Source organism: Balearica regulorum, chromosome 1 (assembly GCF_011004875.1).
Source record: "Balearica regulorum gibbericeps isolate bBalReg1 chromosome 1, bBalReg1.pri, whole genome shotgun sequence".
NCBI lineage: Eukaryota > Metazoa > Chordata > Aves > Gruiformes > Gruidae > Balearica > Balearica regulorum.
Window position 1 is genome coordinate 30,202,786 of NC_046184.1, and position 16,117 is coordinate 30,218,902.

At 39.4% G+C, this 16,117-nt stretch overlaps 1 protein-coding gene across 1 annotated transcript in view; it reads right to left on the reverse strand.

The window, feature by feature from the left end:
• ZNF277 (zinc finger protein 277) overlaps positions 1-16,117 on the reverse strand; it is a 54,352-nt gene that overhangs the window by 12,503 nt on the left and 25,732 nt on the right. The window contains exons 5-6 of the mRNA XM_075744126.1: positions 4,555-4,646; positions 3,040-3,150 (exon numbers count right to left, since the gene is read on the reverse strand). Of these exons, the coding sequence (XP_075600241.1) occupies positions 3,040-3,150; positions 4,555-4,646 (203 nt within the window). The remainder of the gene's footprint in view (positions 1-3,039; positions 3,151-4,554; positions 4,647-16,117) is intronic.

Below are 16,117 nucleotides of genomic sequence, written 5' to 3' on the forward strand. Positions count from 1 at the left end.
AGTGAGATTAATCCTAAGCACGTGAGAGCAAGCTAAACGTAAAACAAAGTTTATTTGAAAAAAAAAGTAGAAGATAATCTTAGATCACAGTAGAGTCAATCAAACACAGAGATTACAAAAATGACATAAAATGAAAATATATATAATAAAAAAGTTTACTGTTTGCCCCACATGCAAAGTGGGAGAAAAGTCTGATTACCCAAAATTTTCCTACCAAGGGCATGGGAGGGCCACTGATTAGTCACATTTGAACTCTTAACTCAGCATGCACTTACACTGACATCTAATCCATCAGTAACTGTTTCTTTGTAATTTAGAGTGAAAAAAAAAGAATTCTGAATGTGCTACATATCTGTAAATACAATTTAATTTCGCTAAAGAGGAAGTTTTATACTTCTAACTCAACAGGGAGGCTAAATGAAATTTTGCCAGGGTGATCAATGGGTTTTGAAATTCTGAGAAATCAAATTTAGTAAATAAATTCATGTATACACACACATATATAAAATAATTAGTGTATATGTATATACACATATATATGTACATACAAACATTCGTTAACGTATGAGAATTTGACCACAGCATGTCTTCCAGAGCAATTCAAACAAAACAGAAGTATAAGCACTGTCTTAAATTCTCTATTACGAGCACTAGAAAATAATTGTTCTCTCCACTGTAGTATCAACTGACATCTGAAAGTTGAGCTTATAAAGCATTGTCAAGTCTTTTGATTCAGACAGTGGATTATGAGGACAGTCATCTGCATTTCAGCCCAAGTGGGAACCTAACAGCCTCCCTGAAATAGATGATGCTTATTTTTTTCTGGCAGAGAAAAAGCTCTGAGCAGAGCCCTGAGCTTACAGGAACATCCTTGTTTAATGGATGTAGGTCTTGAGCCTCTAGTTAGCCAACGTGCTAAAACATTTTTCTTATAAGTGAATGGCTTATGTAGCCTACCAAGATGGAGATCATTTCTTGGGCTGTTTGAAAAATTATCTTTGCAGGGGGATGGGGAAAATGACTAGAAAATAATTTCTCATGAAATAAAAACTTTGTAACTGTGGCATTATATCTTTGTATTGGCAATGCTGGCTAGCAGGAAATAAATTTGATGGTAGGAAAAACAACAGTACTTTGAGACACACAAACCATGGGTATTAAAAAATGTGGTGGCTCTGAATTAACATGATCATCTTTTTTTTTCTTCTTTTTTTTCTTTTCTTTTTTTTCTCTTTACTTACAGATGAAAGCATGCTTGATCGTACAGTCAGAAGGAATCTTAACAGTGTCTGGGTCAGGTCTTTCTGTGATTTCCCCAGGGTTTAAGATATAGATATTGAAGAAGAAAATTATTTTCTTACTCAAGCATTTGCCCCCACAAAACCCAGTAATATTGTGCCTAGAAGGTCTGTACCTGCATCCTGAAAACCCTTATACTCCTCCAGCAAAGGTGCATCAGCTCTCATGTGTGCAGCAGCCATTCAAGATTCTCAGTATCTTTTTGCCTCCCAAGAACTGTTGTAACATTTAGGCTTACTGTTGAGGAAGTTTTGAGTTCTCCTTGTGCTTGCAGCCTCAAAATCTAAATATTGCCTTGTTGGTGAATCACAGGTCCAACAATAGAATACATCTATGAATTTTAGTATCTGCTTTGCTCCACCTGCTAATAGCAAAGTGTTTGCTCTGCTTATGAAAGTCATTTCCAGGAAGAGTACGTAATGCTTTTCCTGAGCATACACAATGTAGTCATACTATTTGCCTGAAACAAGATTTTTCTCCTCTTAGTAATACTTTCAGATACTATTATACTAGTATAGCTATTAAGTCTATTCTCAATAGTAGGAGGAGTGGCCTTTCACTACTTTGGAAGCAATTTCAGCATGAGTCTTAACTACAGAGAAGACTGGCTTTGAGAAACCTCCATCTAAACGAAACCCTCAGATCCTACTGACAAATAGTAAAGCTGCAATTTATTGGTGAGCAAGGTAACTCAGTGCATTAGGCAACACCAATGGTAACGTAAAAGGCATTCTTAATACATCTTCATTTCTGGAAGAAGTTAACCTGTATCAGTTGTGACTGCACACTCACTGTCAGGCCAAAGACTAAATTAGAGAGGACTGCTGGCTTTTCCTTCCTTTGATTATCTCCTTTTTTTTTTTTTCCAGATGTACAAATGGATCCCAAATTTATTTGGAAGGATATTTAATCTAATTTCCATATCCCATTTTTCACAAATCCCAGTGTTCTGTGGCTTTTCATAACTAAGCCTAAGATTTAGGCAAATTTCTCCTACTGTCTTTGATTACGAATTGTATTAAGATTAAAAAACTTGTTAAACTACAGTTTCACTCTTAAGGAAGTACACTTTCTGCTACAGCCTGATTTATGTTTGTGGCATACTTCGTATTGTCCCATTTATGAAATACATAAAGGGCACTTAGATACTTGCAAATGAAACTCAAAGTGAAGTTTTTTGCTCTTTGCTACCCAAGTTCTTCTCCCAAATTCCCTTTTTAACTTCTTCAGCCATCTCACGTTTCTGAGGCAGCATATACCTTGGCTGTCCCCTTCTGCTCTGGGTTGTACTCTTGTAAGCAGTAGAGAAGGGAGAGACCAAACGTGTCACATTATTGATACACAGAGAAGCAAATTAAGATTCACATAAGAACTCTGTATTCAGTGATTAAATAGATGTTTAGCAAAAAGATTGTTATGATGAGAAAGAAGAACATTAACTCTAACAGTTGTGAGAAAAAGGGATGTGCTATTATTGATGTCAGTGGAAACTGTGCAATGGATAACTACTGAAGCACTGTGTGTGACTCCAGTTTTCCAGCAAAATACTACAAATTGTTATGAATTAGCTTTCAGTAAGTCAACAAAAAGCCTTCAAAGAGCATTCACAATAAATTTACATTATTTCTTCTTAACTAACCATGAATGTTGAATTAATTTTAACCCAACTTATTTCCAAGGTTAAAAGAAATATGACCTAAGTCCATTAAAAACAAACAAACCAAAAAAACCCCTACTTACTTGTCGAGCTTCTCCTGTATTAGAGCCAAAAACTCATAGCAATTCACAATGTTATCTGGCAGCCCAATATTAAAAGCATGCTCTCTTGCCATATGATTGAGAAGGACAGATCTACAAAAGACATTCAAAAAGAATGTTACATATTTTTGAATATATATGAGAATTATTCAATTAGTGACTTGAAATACACCAATTGCTCTAAAAATGCATAAAAGCCAACATTAAATAAACAATAATAGTGTTGCTGCCACTGCTAGAAAACAGAATGCAACTTTATTGAAACAGGAAGCTTTCAATTTCAGCTCTGCTGAACATTCAGTAACATTTCAACTGCTTAATCTGCATGCATGAAATATAATCCTTTAAACAAAAATTACAATACAGTTTATGTTGACCCTCACTGTTAGCAAGGTTCATTTATTAACTTGAATAAGCAAATCACATGTTTCAAACAAACATCTTGAGAAACATTCTAAAAAGCCATTTGCCAGTTTTCTGTACACTGGTTAACAAAGCAGAAATTCTTGGGTGTGATATGCTTTTACATCAATATTGCTTCACACAGCACTAGCAACACAAACAGCGCTCAAAAATATGCATGAACAAACCTAATGGATGTTTAAGTTATTTATTTTTCTAATAGAGGTATGCTGGTTAATTCCTTAGGTGCCTAACATCTCTATATGCCTCAACTCCTGCATTTGGGGTCTAAGGAAACATCCAGGTTTTATCACTGCTGAGCCTTGCTTTTACCACACTCCAGGTACAGTTTTCAAATCACGAATTCTGTGAGATCCAAGAGTAAGCAGAGGCTAAAGTTCTTGGGGGCTGAATGATTTGAACTTCATTACATCAGGCAGTAAATAGGACATTCACACAATCTTGGGATGACCTGCAGAGATATGACCCCAGGTTCTTCTACCTTTCCAGAGCAGCAAAACTACTCATGCTAACAGACATTCAGGGATAACTCAGTCTCTCCAGCTGAAATGGATGTACTGTGTTAAACCAAATTTTCACTGGAGCAAGCACTTGAATGCAACTCCCGCTCATACTTGACAGACACTGCACAGCACTCCATTCTCACTCTAATTTTCCTCCCCTCTTTTTCATTCCATCTTCAAATTGACACTGGTTCGGTGAGATTTAAACAGGAAAATGTGTAACTGGATAGAAATATTTTTTTAACAGCCATACTGTCTTAAGCAGCTCTCCTTGCCACTAAAACAACTGCTGAAAAACTGTCTTTCTTTAAAATGGTTCAGCTCCCAACTCCAGCTTACTGTGTAGTATAAAAAGTTGTACTGGAATAAATAAAGGATTGAGAAGTAGGAGGGAGTCTATTTCAAATGGCACTGCAGTTGAAAGAAATACTTAAACTGTACCGTAAAATGAATTTTATCTTCTGAGTCCTACCATTCAGCACTAAATGGTTTGATTACATTAAAACCATAAACAAAGACACTGAGCAGATATGAAAAAATAAAACAAAAGCAAACAAGTCAATAAACAAACCTGTTTCCTGTGAATTCTTGATCACAGAACATACACATACTATGAAAACTTGTGTCGTATCTCTCTTGCTGTTGCTGTTCTAGAATTTCCCTCTAGGAAAAGAGACAGATACAGTTATTCAGATAAAAAATAACAATCATTACATCACACAAGTTTATTATACCTCTTTATCCTTACTGGTAACAATCAACATACAAAATTAAAACGTGCTGCTGATGTAAACCAGAAGTTAGTATTTTTTGGAGGGTTCTCACAAAAATGATAAGTTTTTTCAAAGGTAGTATGTGCTCCAGTCAAGTTCCATTAAAATTCTACTTGTATTATACAAGGTGCATGGAAAGAAATACAATCCACAGTGAGATTTTACACAGCTATTTAAATGATTCTGTATATGACATACCAGTTTAATGTTTCTACTTAGATTTACCTCTGGTATCAGTAAGCAAGTTTCTGGGTAATCACACAACACCTGGTGGAATGATAAACTCAATTTTACATGTCTAATCGCAAGCAACCTAGAATACTTTTTCATAATATTGGACTGATGACAAAAGCCCTGGCAGTTTCTGCAAGGAGCTACAGCACATAATAAACTCAATGAAAAGGAGAAGCTGATTGCTTTTACACCAGTCCTGTTTAATTTAGAGCAACAGACTGGGCTAGACACTTTACAACGCTTGACCACAATTTTCCTCACAAGAACAAAACCATGCAAGCAGGCGAGTTTCTCTGGTGCTCTAACAGCAGCAGTGTAGTTACACTGTGGAGTTACTACACACTTCAGATGGGAAGGCCATAATCATCTGGCACATGGGAGAATCAGTGTTTGGATTAAAAAGCATATTTTCAGCTTGGCAGTACACCACCCTATATTTGTGTTTAAAGTACTGATAACTGGTAAAGGATTTATTTTCTGTGCAACACAGAGGTGCTGCTGTCTGCTTTCTGACATTTGGGATCCTGACGGAATTTCTTGGGGGATTTTCTCAATCTCTTTATCTCCTTAGACTCTGCAACAGTGGAGCTTTGTGTTCCTCACCTACCTCTTTAGTGCCTCTTTTGTGTGGATTACGGCCCAAATTTGCCCATAATCTACATCTAAATTCGCACACAGCTATGCCTGTTGGACAAGCTCCATAGAAGGCAGAAAAGAAAGAAAAAGAAAAGAAGAAAGGAAAGAAAAAAATCCCCAAGATTCAAAAAAGAAATAAGAGGAAGGCTTGAGCTATTGTCATTACAGGCCTGCAGCATGGATGGGCTGGTGTGGGCTCACCACACCCCATCCCCTCGTGCACTGAGAGATGGCAGGAGGCTGACAGCCAGCAAATAAACGTGCTACTGGTTTCTTTTCCACCAGAGCAGCACGCCGTATCCAGTGAGAGGCAATGGGATGAAGGGATGTCTGCTGAAGGGTGCAGGAGCATGCCACACCTGGGCGACATTTGCCCTAGGGCCAGCGGCTGCTGTGGGAACAGCGCACTGTGCCTCAGCCCATGCTAGGGCACATACTCAACCACACAGTTTGCGACCTGCGGCTGTTGTGCACCAGATAAAAGTCTGTTTCTTACCCTGAAAATGCAGATCCTGGGGCTTTTTTGTTTCTTTTTGCACTATAAGTTGTACATTTTATGTTGGAGTCATGCTCAGCAACGCCTACTCAAATTCCAGGCCATACCTGCTCACGTCCTGCTGTGTTATGCAAAACATCAACTAACATAAATATAAATTCCTGTTTTTCAGGGCTGTCTCCTGAAAGAGGTAAGTGGAGCATTACACATCCTGTGAGAGCCCTTCAGCAGAGACACAATTAAGTAAGGGTATGTGCCTGCTCCATGCGGGCAGTGAACATCCCGTGGCACGTCAGTCAGAACCAGGGCTTCCTCTGGTACGCCTAGCTGTCACCTCTCCCCACTCAGCAGCGCGTCTGGCGCAGTTTGGCTAACCTTGAATTTGAAGGCACCTGCATATAGTTTATATATTTTGTAAAACACACTAGAAACCATCTGAAAGGGAATCAAAAGACAGCACGTGCAATTCAAACATTAAGATAGCAAGGGCTTGAACACCCTCTCATCAATGTTATTCCAGCGTAGCTTCCTAATTGTACTCTACTAGGAGGGACAAAAAAATGTTCTGCAATATTTGGCTGCCTAACTCCAGATTCCCACCTCATACAAATTGTTTACTGGAGCCCTGGTGAGCTGCTACTCCCAGTTGTGCCTGAGGGGGAAGAAGCAGCATGATGTATCCTCCAGGCAAACGGTGGGTGCTCCTGCTCCCTGCTCTCTCACCTTCCAGGTCGCACCTCCACCAGCACGCTTGGCAGCTGGGAAGCTTTGCCTAACCCAGCATCGTTGCTTTATCAATTTCCTCAACAGAGTTTAAAAAGTATTTTCCAAGGTAGACACTCCTTTTATCAAATGTTGGCATCATTCGTTGCTAGAGGGGACTTTCTCAGCCAGCAGGCAAATCTGTTACTTGCACAGGTGAGGAATTAAAACCATTTCAGCCATGAATGTTTTCTAAAACATTGTTAGGATACTGTGTCATATCAAAGTGCCAGAGAATGAGTAAATTGAGGAAAAAAGCAAATAGATCACAAAATACACATATTTTAGTTATCTTTTTCTTTAATGAATAAAATAATTGGGCACAGATAGAAAAAGTAAACAGTATAAAAGTGACACAAATGCCATAGCTTGATTTCAGGCAATTAGTTTACAATTTTGATACAGATTTTTTAATAATTCCTGACCCCCATCTCTTTTTATCTTTTGTGAGAAGTTCTGTCAGCTATCTGTCCTCCACTCTTTCTGTTATATTCTATGATTTCTAACAAAACCCCCAAAATTCCATTACTGTACTGAAGACTGTCAAACTAGCTGTGAAACAACCATTGACAGAACTGATACAAACTAGAACTTAAATTACAGAGGCTTTTAGTCTAAAATCTTTTGTCCCCACAAGCCACATGAAGCTTATGAGCTCAACCAGGAATTCTTAAAAATAAGTACTGCTAGATGACAAGTTCTTGAAAGCACATATTTAGAGGAACCCTAGCTCAAATAAGAACTAGATATGACTGTGGTAGTTAACAGCCTCCTATGGAATAGTTTTAGGATAATTCTACAGGATGTAAGTGGTTGATCACCTTCAAGCATGGCAAATGGAAGCTGGATATTACTGATCATACTTACATGCAACAAAAATGTAGTTGCTTTGCAGGACTACTTAATATATTCAGTAAAATCAAATTCAGTTTTAATCCAATTCCCCTTTTTTCTGTCTGGAAGAAACCGCTTCTACAGCTCTTAGTTGTACACTTTCTACTATATGGGTGATTTACCATAAAAAAACCCAACCAAATTACAAAATATTATCTATTGTGTGTTTTAACTAATAAAACAAAAAAACATTGTAACGATGCGCAATTGTTTATACTAGGATGATCATCCTTAAATATACCAGCATGCTAAACTGCTAATACGAAAGAAATTTGATAATTTTCATGACAGTTTGGAGTCTAGAAAAATGCACATTCATGATGCTCAGTTTGGGGTTGTGAGGAGTTCAAACTTTCTCCTAGGAGGTGGTAATTTAAAATGTGCCTGGAAAAAAAAAAGAAGTGCCTGTTCCTCTCCTAGGAAGCAATATTTTGGAAGAAATTACCCGTTTTTTTTTTTTCAGAAGCACTTAAGCACTATGCATCAGCAAGAATTCACACTGATAATCAGTAAAAGATGAAAAATGCATACTTGCAGCTAGTAAGCACTTTTCCCTAAACAATTACTTTGTCTCTGGTCTATAGTTCAAGAGACATTCAAGACATACAAAATGCCTTCAAAAGGTAGTACTAAAAACTAACTCCATTGAATGCCAAAAACTATGGACTCAGGACAGTTGGTTTTATGGCACATTAGACTTTTCTCATCCTGTAATTCCTTCTAACCTTCCCTCCAACAGACACTATCCCAGGCGCTAAATTATCTTTCTTTATTGCTTGCAGACCACTGCTTTTTAAAATCATAAACTCCTTTACTAACAAGGCCCTCATAAATAATTTATGTAGCTATTTAAATGCACGGCTTGGATGACTCATGTAGAACAACCATTCACAACCAGTACTCAGCACAAGTTTTGCTGCTTTTGCTTCCAACCTGAAGAAAGAATTAGTGGTCAAAAGTTTGCCTGTTTTTTCCAACTACATCAGTTGGTCCAAGAAAAATATATTACTTCCGTCTCTAAATTCTGTCTCTTTATAATCACAGGACTTCTGATATGGAAGAAATGAAGGCAGAAAGTACTTTTCCAGCTCCGAGATAGAGGTAGATCACATATGCAGTTTGGGACAAGATCATGCAGTGACTTTGACTGCAGTGAGAGCTGAATTTATCACTCCTCAGTCCAGGAACCCATTTGTGCAGTGGAGGATGGATTCTGCGGTTCAGCCTGTAAAACAGAGCTAACAGCAGTTTGTGTCTTCTTTTTTAAGATGTTCAGGACCATAAAAAAAATAAATTACTTCCATAAGCCCTGACAAGGCAAAGTCCAAAGTCTCTAGTCCAAAGACTTAAGAATAGAAGTAGTCACATCTTCAAGTATTTCAGTACTGGGCTGGATTGGGGCAAGAGCATATTGGGGTTCTTGTTGGCATCTCCCTTGCCAGTTCTGATCCTTTACTCTCATGCTATCATAGAATCACAGAATTGTTTTAGTTGGAAAAGACCTTAAACATTATCAAGGCCAACTGTTAACCTGACACTGCCAAGTCCAACCACTAAACCATGTCCCTAAGCACCACATCTATGCATCTTTTAAATGCCTCCAGGGATGGTGACTCAACCACTTCCCTGGGTAGCCTGTTCCAATGCTTGACAACTCTTTTGGTGAAGAAATTTTTTCTAATATCCAACCTGAACCTCCCCTGGCACAACTTGAGGCCATTTTCTCTTGTCCTATCGCTTGTTACTTGGGAGAAGAGATCAACACCCACCTGGCTACAACCTCCTTTCAGGTAGTTGTAGAGAGCAATAAGGTCTCCCCTGAGAGGGAGAGACTAGGAAAGAGACTAGAACGATAGTATGTCATACAAATGATCACTTCAGAGAAGTTCCAATGAAAGCTTTTTATAGATGGTGCTATTTCCTCTGTGGAGGTAGTTTGTTTAAAGATATTCCTCTGAAGAGGAAACTTCACAACCGTTACAGTGTGAAGGACTCAAACATCTGAGCAGTCAGTCACACTGCTGTGAAGACTGTATGAACACAGTCCACATTCTTTCTGTTATGATAACGGACTCACTAATACTACTGAAATCGGTGTCTGCCTAGGAAATATGGTACTACCAGAGATAGCAGTATGGGTGTGAATTTGGATCTAAATAATATAAGATAGATATTTCACAATAAGAATGCGTATTTTATCAAGCTCTCCTAGGTGATCCCTCAAACACACAATGCGTATCTTTAGTTATAGTTTCTTCCAATTTAAACAAGAGTTACACTTCCCTGCTGAGTGCTCACAGAAACTAGCTATTGCTGTAGGCAAAGGAAGCAAGTGTAACAGATTCTGGGTTAAACAAAACACAACACAAAATTGTGCTGACAGATCACAACAAGAAGCTGCTTACACACTTCACTGGCAATAAAACAAACCAGCCCAGTACACTGAGACAAAGACCAGGATTGGCGACACTTGAGATGCACTAGTCTCTAAAAAATCGCCAAGCACCTTATTTTTTTGACAATTATATACACCATTAGGATAAACTACTCTTATTAGAGTAAGAAAATTATGTTTGTTTTTGTGTCTACAGTTTCCTTAAAGATTGGCTGATGAGCTTTAGATTGTGCTTGTAGCTGCTAAATTGGAAAAATATTTATAAAGAATCATGATATCAGAAACTTCACATCTCTGAAGACCTGCAATCTTAGCTGTATATCAATAGTTTGTCTCCTAACTTCTATATTCGGCTTCTCTCCTTACTGATCACCGTATTCAGTTCTCCCACTTCACTCTCCTGCCTCTTGACTACAGAAGAAAAAACAACTTCCAATTCTGTAATCATTATCATGATTGTTATCTCACGAAGAGTGCCCTTTCTTTAATATTACCAGAGATGTCTGCTGGAAAAGCCCTTCCGGAAACAGCTTAGCTGTAAGGTGCATGGAAATACAACAAATTTGTCAGGATAGGACATCCAGTCTGGAGAACACTCAACACCTTTGAAGCTGGCTGTCACACCATCCAATGTATATGTGTTTACTGATTACTTTGTGCACTTTTCTGTCTCATCCAGTGAATGTGAAAACTCATACACAGTTCAAGAACGTCATAAACAGAGGCCCACTGGCTACACAGACAGATCGGCACGTCAAAGACTAGTCACTAAGGAATGAAGGATGATTAGAGACCCACTTCTGAGACAGAGAAGAGAGGAAAGCAATGGGGCACTGACCTACTATGATCCAGAGATGTTGCCTATCTGGAGGTGAAACTGAGAGTACTCCACTTCACCTGGAACAGGCTGATCACCTGACTGGGCATTCCTGACTTTCTACTAGATGCTTAGATAAGATGTTACCACAAAACTCTGTGAACAGGAATGAAGTAGGAAAAGGAATGGGTAGCGTCTTCCTGAACCTTTTTGGTTGAGTTCAAGGCACAGGCATAGATCAACATGTTCTGGAGAGCAGAAGAATACATAGTTATGGAAACAGTGACAAAATAGGGAGCATTTAAGAATATCATCATATGGCTGGGGAAACAGAGGCTACCAATAAGTCCCCTGACAAAGAAGAGAAAGAGCATCTTAGGACATCAGCTTGTCAGCTAAGTGGGGAGACTTTAAACTAGGTTTGAAAGGACAACAACGAAAAACCCAAAGAGAAATGAGTTGTGACCGACTGGAAAAACAGGAAGTTGGGAAGAAAATGGTGTGTGTGTGGGAAAAGGATGTAAGAAGAAAAACAAGCTGCTGAACCACAGATCCTAGGCAGACTGAATGAGTACAAAGACCGAACTATAACTTAACGGGCATTATAATGAACTGGCAAAAGTCTCAGGATTGTAATATGAGTGTTATACATCTATTGTGAAATGTCTGAGGTGCTTTCTCCTGACTGTTGTTTTGCATGGCAAGTTGCCTCTTAGGAATAGGGAAAATGTTGGGTTTTTTTCTGTACCTTATCCTAGTTCCAGCCTAGTCTGCAGAGCTTGGTTTCAAAGTGAAGAGTGGGAATGACTAACTGGGATGGCTATAAGGGATTGTTCCCCTAGCTGTCTGTCCCACTTGCTTTCAGGTTCTTCCTCCCTTCCCTATCACTCCTCTTCTTGAGTTGACTCAGTTGCTGAAGCGATACAGGCTAGAATCTACACTTGAACAGGCTGTAAGCAATGAGAGGTCAGACGACTCAGGCTTTGAAGGGTACTTTAACACTGATGTAGAAGACAGTCTTATAGCTTGTTCAGGAAGCTGAGTCAACTAAAAAATGGAGAAAGAGTTTCATGATATGATGAAAACTAAGTTACTGTGTGAAGCTGTATGAAAAGAAAAAGGGTTTAAATTACAGTAGACATGTACCCCAGGCTGCCAAGCTGAAGCGAGACAGGTGAAGTGTTTTTGGACTAAGACAACCAAAGAAGATGGAGACGGGCTAACACAGTAAAAGGGAATAGCAAAAAACAACCGCCCCCTGCCCTCAAATATATTAGAAATAAACAGCAAAGAAAACCAGATGCATTTACTTCATGTAGGAAGAGAACAAACACAGACAAAAGAGGAATGCCTGCAATCTTCAGGGCTTTAGTATTTGCAGGAAAGGTTAATTATGTCAAAATCATTAATGAAATGCATTTAAAACAAAAGAAACAAAGAACTGAGACAAGAAAAAGGTAAGAAAGGGTTAAAAGCTGGAAGTTATACGTATTTAAATCTGGCAGAATTTACCCAAGAATCATTACGGAATTAGATAAAATGATCTCTGACCATTAGTGTGACAAGTCTTCAAAAGCCCATGGAGAATGGGCAAGGTTGCAGAGTGCTTGAGAAAAGCAATTAAATAGTGAACATAGGGAAAGAAGGACCTATAGAATTTCAGATAGAGGTATTAGCATGCTAATATTATAAGCTAGACTGTAAGCACTTCAGATGTTGCAATATGTTAAATTAGGCTAGGATCTTGATCCCTTCCAGTGCACACCTTCAACTTCTTGAACCTTGTCCCAGCTTAAGCCTGTGACAAACTGGGCATCATACAAACAGCTCATCCTGGGAAACAAGTACAGCTGAGTACTCTAAACATCCCTGTGTCCCTTTTCCCATTTTGGTGAAGACTCCTCTTCAGGGTCTATCTACTGGGAGGAACAGTAGTAGCCTCTTCACCTAAAACTACCAGTCACATGGCAGGAGAATAGCTGTAAACATGACAGCAAGACAAGGTTGATGCTGTGGTAGGAAGTGTGTTCAAAAAACAGGTTTGAGGTTTTTACCTTTTTTAGAATAATCTTAAAGATAAGCCCAAGTGGCTCATGCTGATACTGCCTCTCCCAGCATCTCGAGTTTTGCCGCTAGGCCTTCCCTGCCTGGATCCACTGCTTCACAACTACAAGTTCTTTGTCAAGACTGTGTTCTTCCAAAAGACCGTATCTGTTTTGTATTACATACCCTTGTCAGCTATTTCAGCAAGCTGTGCTCTCTAACTTAGTTCAGGCTCATTCCTTGGCCTCCCTCAATACATCACAGTCACCATAATGTCTCTGCATGACATCCACCTTGGCTAGCTCCCCTGCTGCAATACAGCCCAAAATAGTCCTAAACTGGAGTTTCAAAACTGCAAAATGAAATGCTTCAGCTAGCACATTTTAAAGACAACATTTGTCCTTGTTTGGGCTTGCTGTAGGAGACAGCAGTTAGGATACAAAGGCTGCAGAAAAATCACCCAAAGTTGTATAGTTCTGGTCTTTAATTCTGCGCAACTCACATGAGCCCACTTGCCAGCTCGCTCTTAATTGCTGGACTTGTCTGGAGGTAAAAGACTTTGCAAAGCAAAATAACTATTTAACTTGCAAGTCAACACTCAGATTGCAGCAAAAGGAAATGAAAAACTAAACAGACTTTATTGCTGTAACGAAAGCGGTGACTCCATCAGCCTCAATGGTAGCTGCAGCTTGATTTCACAGAATCCTTCTGTAAAAACTGAAGATACAATATTGATATTTAAAAGAGTGTTAATAGCAAAGGCTATTTCACACCAAAATAAGAATGCACACCTCCTTCTTTTCTAACTTAATTACTCTGTAAACAAACCCAGCACTAGCGCTGGGCTAAATCCTGCACTCTTCTGAATTTGAGGAAACATCTATTTACAGAGGAGATGAGGCGGCTCACCTACCAACAGACTCCGTACTCCCTTGACACTGGCAGTGGAGAGAAGGCCTAGGTGGAATAGCACTGCATAGCACAAACCACCACAAACCAAGAAACAAATGCCTTTTAAATAAAGATAAGGCACAGTCCAATGTGTAGCAGCCAGGAGGTACTATTGCAATAGTCAGTTAGCTGCATGCTCAATCACAACCCTCTTTCCTTCCTCAGAGCCACAAACAACGTGATACATGGTAGAGAAACAAATATCATTATGACACTGCATGACCACATGCAATATTCAAGATTTCTTCATAACCTCAAAGGAACTACAGGAAACTGGAAAAGGTGCAGGAAGTGCAACAATAATGCAGAGTGAAGAACCACCAAATAGACAGCACCCTCAACCTCAAATCACTGAATCACTGAGGTTGCAAAGGACCTTTTGAGAGCAATTAATCCAACCTCCATGCCCAAGCAGGGTCACCTACAGCTGGTTACCCAGGACTGTGTCTAGTTTCATTTTGAAAATTTCCACAGATGAAGACTCTACAACCTCTCTGGGCAACTTCTGCTAGTATTTGGCCACCCTCACAGTAAAAAAGTGGGGTTTTTTTTGTTTTCAGAGGGAATCTTCTGATTTTTAATTCATGCCCATTGCCTCTTGTCCTGTTGGTGGCACTACTGAGAAGAATCTGACTCCCTGTTCTTCATTCCCATCAAGTATTTACACACATTGATATGATCCCCCCTAAGCCTTGTCTTCCAGGCTTAACAGCCCAAGCTCTCTCAGCCTCTCCTTGTATGAAGGATGCTGCAATCCCTTAATCATCTTTGTGACCCTGCACTGGACTTGCTCAAGTAAGTCCGTATCTTTCTTGTACTGGGGAGCCCCGCAACTTGACCTAGCACTCCAGGTATGGTCTCACTAGTGCTGAGTAGAGGGGAAGGATTGCCTCCCTTGACCTGCTGGCAACACTCTTCCTAATGCGGCCAAGGATGCTGTTGGCCGCCTTTGCAATGAGGGTGCATGACTAATGGAAGACATAATGTAAGGTAGGTAAATCAGGAGAAAAATCATGAATGGTTTGGATAAGATAAAGGACAAATTGTTCATCACCTCTTCTAATACAAAACCCAGCCAGGCGTGAGGTGACAGGTTCAAAGGGGCCAAATAGACGGTTCTCTCCCTATGTGTAGTTAAGCTGTGCATCGCACTGCTGCAGGAACCTGTGGATACTGGAAGGTTGTGTGGGTTCAGAGTTGGAGGTTCATGAATGAAAAATCTATTGTGTTAATAAACACAGATACGATGTTGTTGAATCAAGAAATTCTTGAGCTGCCAATTGCTGGAGATTAGGAGAATATTGTGAGAAAGAATCAACACCAGATCAGAAGAGGACAAATACCACATACACTTTGCTACTGACAAGTATAAGATACTGATCCAGACAAACCTTTTTACTGATCCAGGATGGCTTTCCATACGACAAATTGTAAGAGAAGCATGCTAGGCATGAAAGCATCAGCTGCTTTCTTCTCAGTCCATGACAATCCAATGGAACTACACAGGAACGAAGATTTTAGCTGAGGAAAATCCAACTCCATGGGAAATCCTCAGTGACAGAACTACCACAATTCTTCTTTGCAGGAGCTGGGATTCTATGGAGAGCTGTGTAAGACTCGTACGTACTCCACAGGTTCTGGGGACTTGTTAGTCATGTGCCTCGAGCTGCAGAATATTACTTTAGCCAGCAAACTGTAACAGCATTCACAGGGTAGTTGAACCAAATGGATTTTGCCTGCCAATCCCAATTTTCCTGGGGACTAGAATTTGTTTTTTGTAAGCATCTCCTTTATTTGGAATGCTTACAATTTAAGATGTCTTTAGTTGCATGCTGCGTATGTACAGACTTGTAATAGAAACATAAAGTTGGTACCTTACCAACAACGTAAGATACCAGAAGAAACAGCATAACAAAGGGTTAAAAGGCCTATATCGACAATTCCCAGGACATAGCTGTCAGCAGTAAACTAAGGAACATATTTATGTCAAGACTAAAAGGCCTGCACTCTAACACAGCACAGATGATATGTCAGCACAAGATCCTGCATTCTAAAATGAGGAGATTGACAACAAGGCTGCTATGTATCCCATAACATTTATTTTGGAATTAGCCCAACAGGAAAAACAGACTA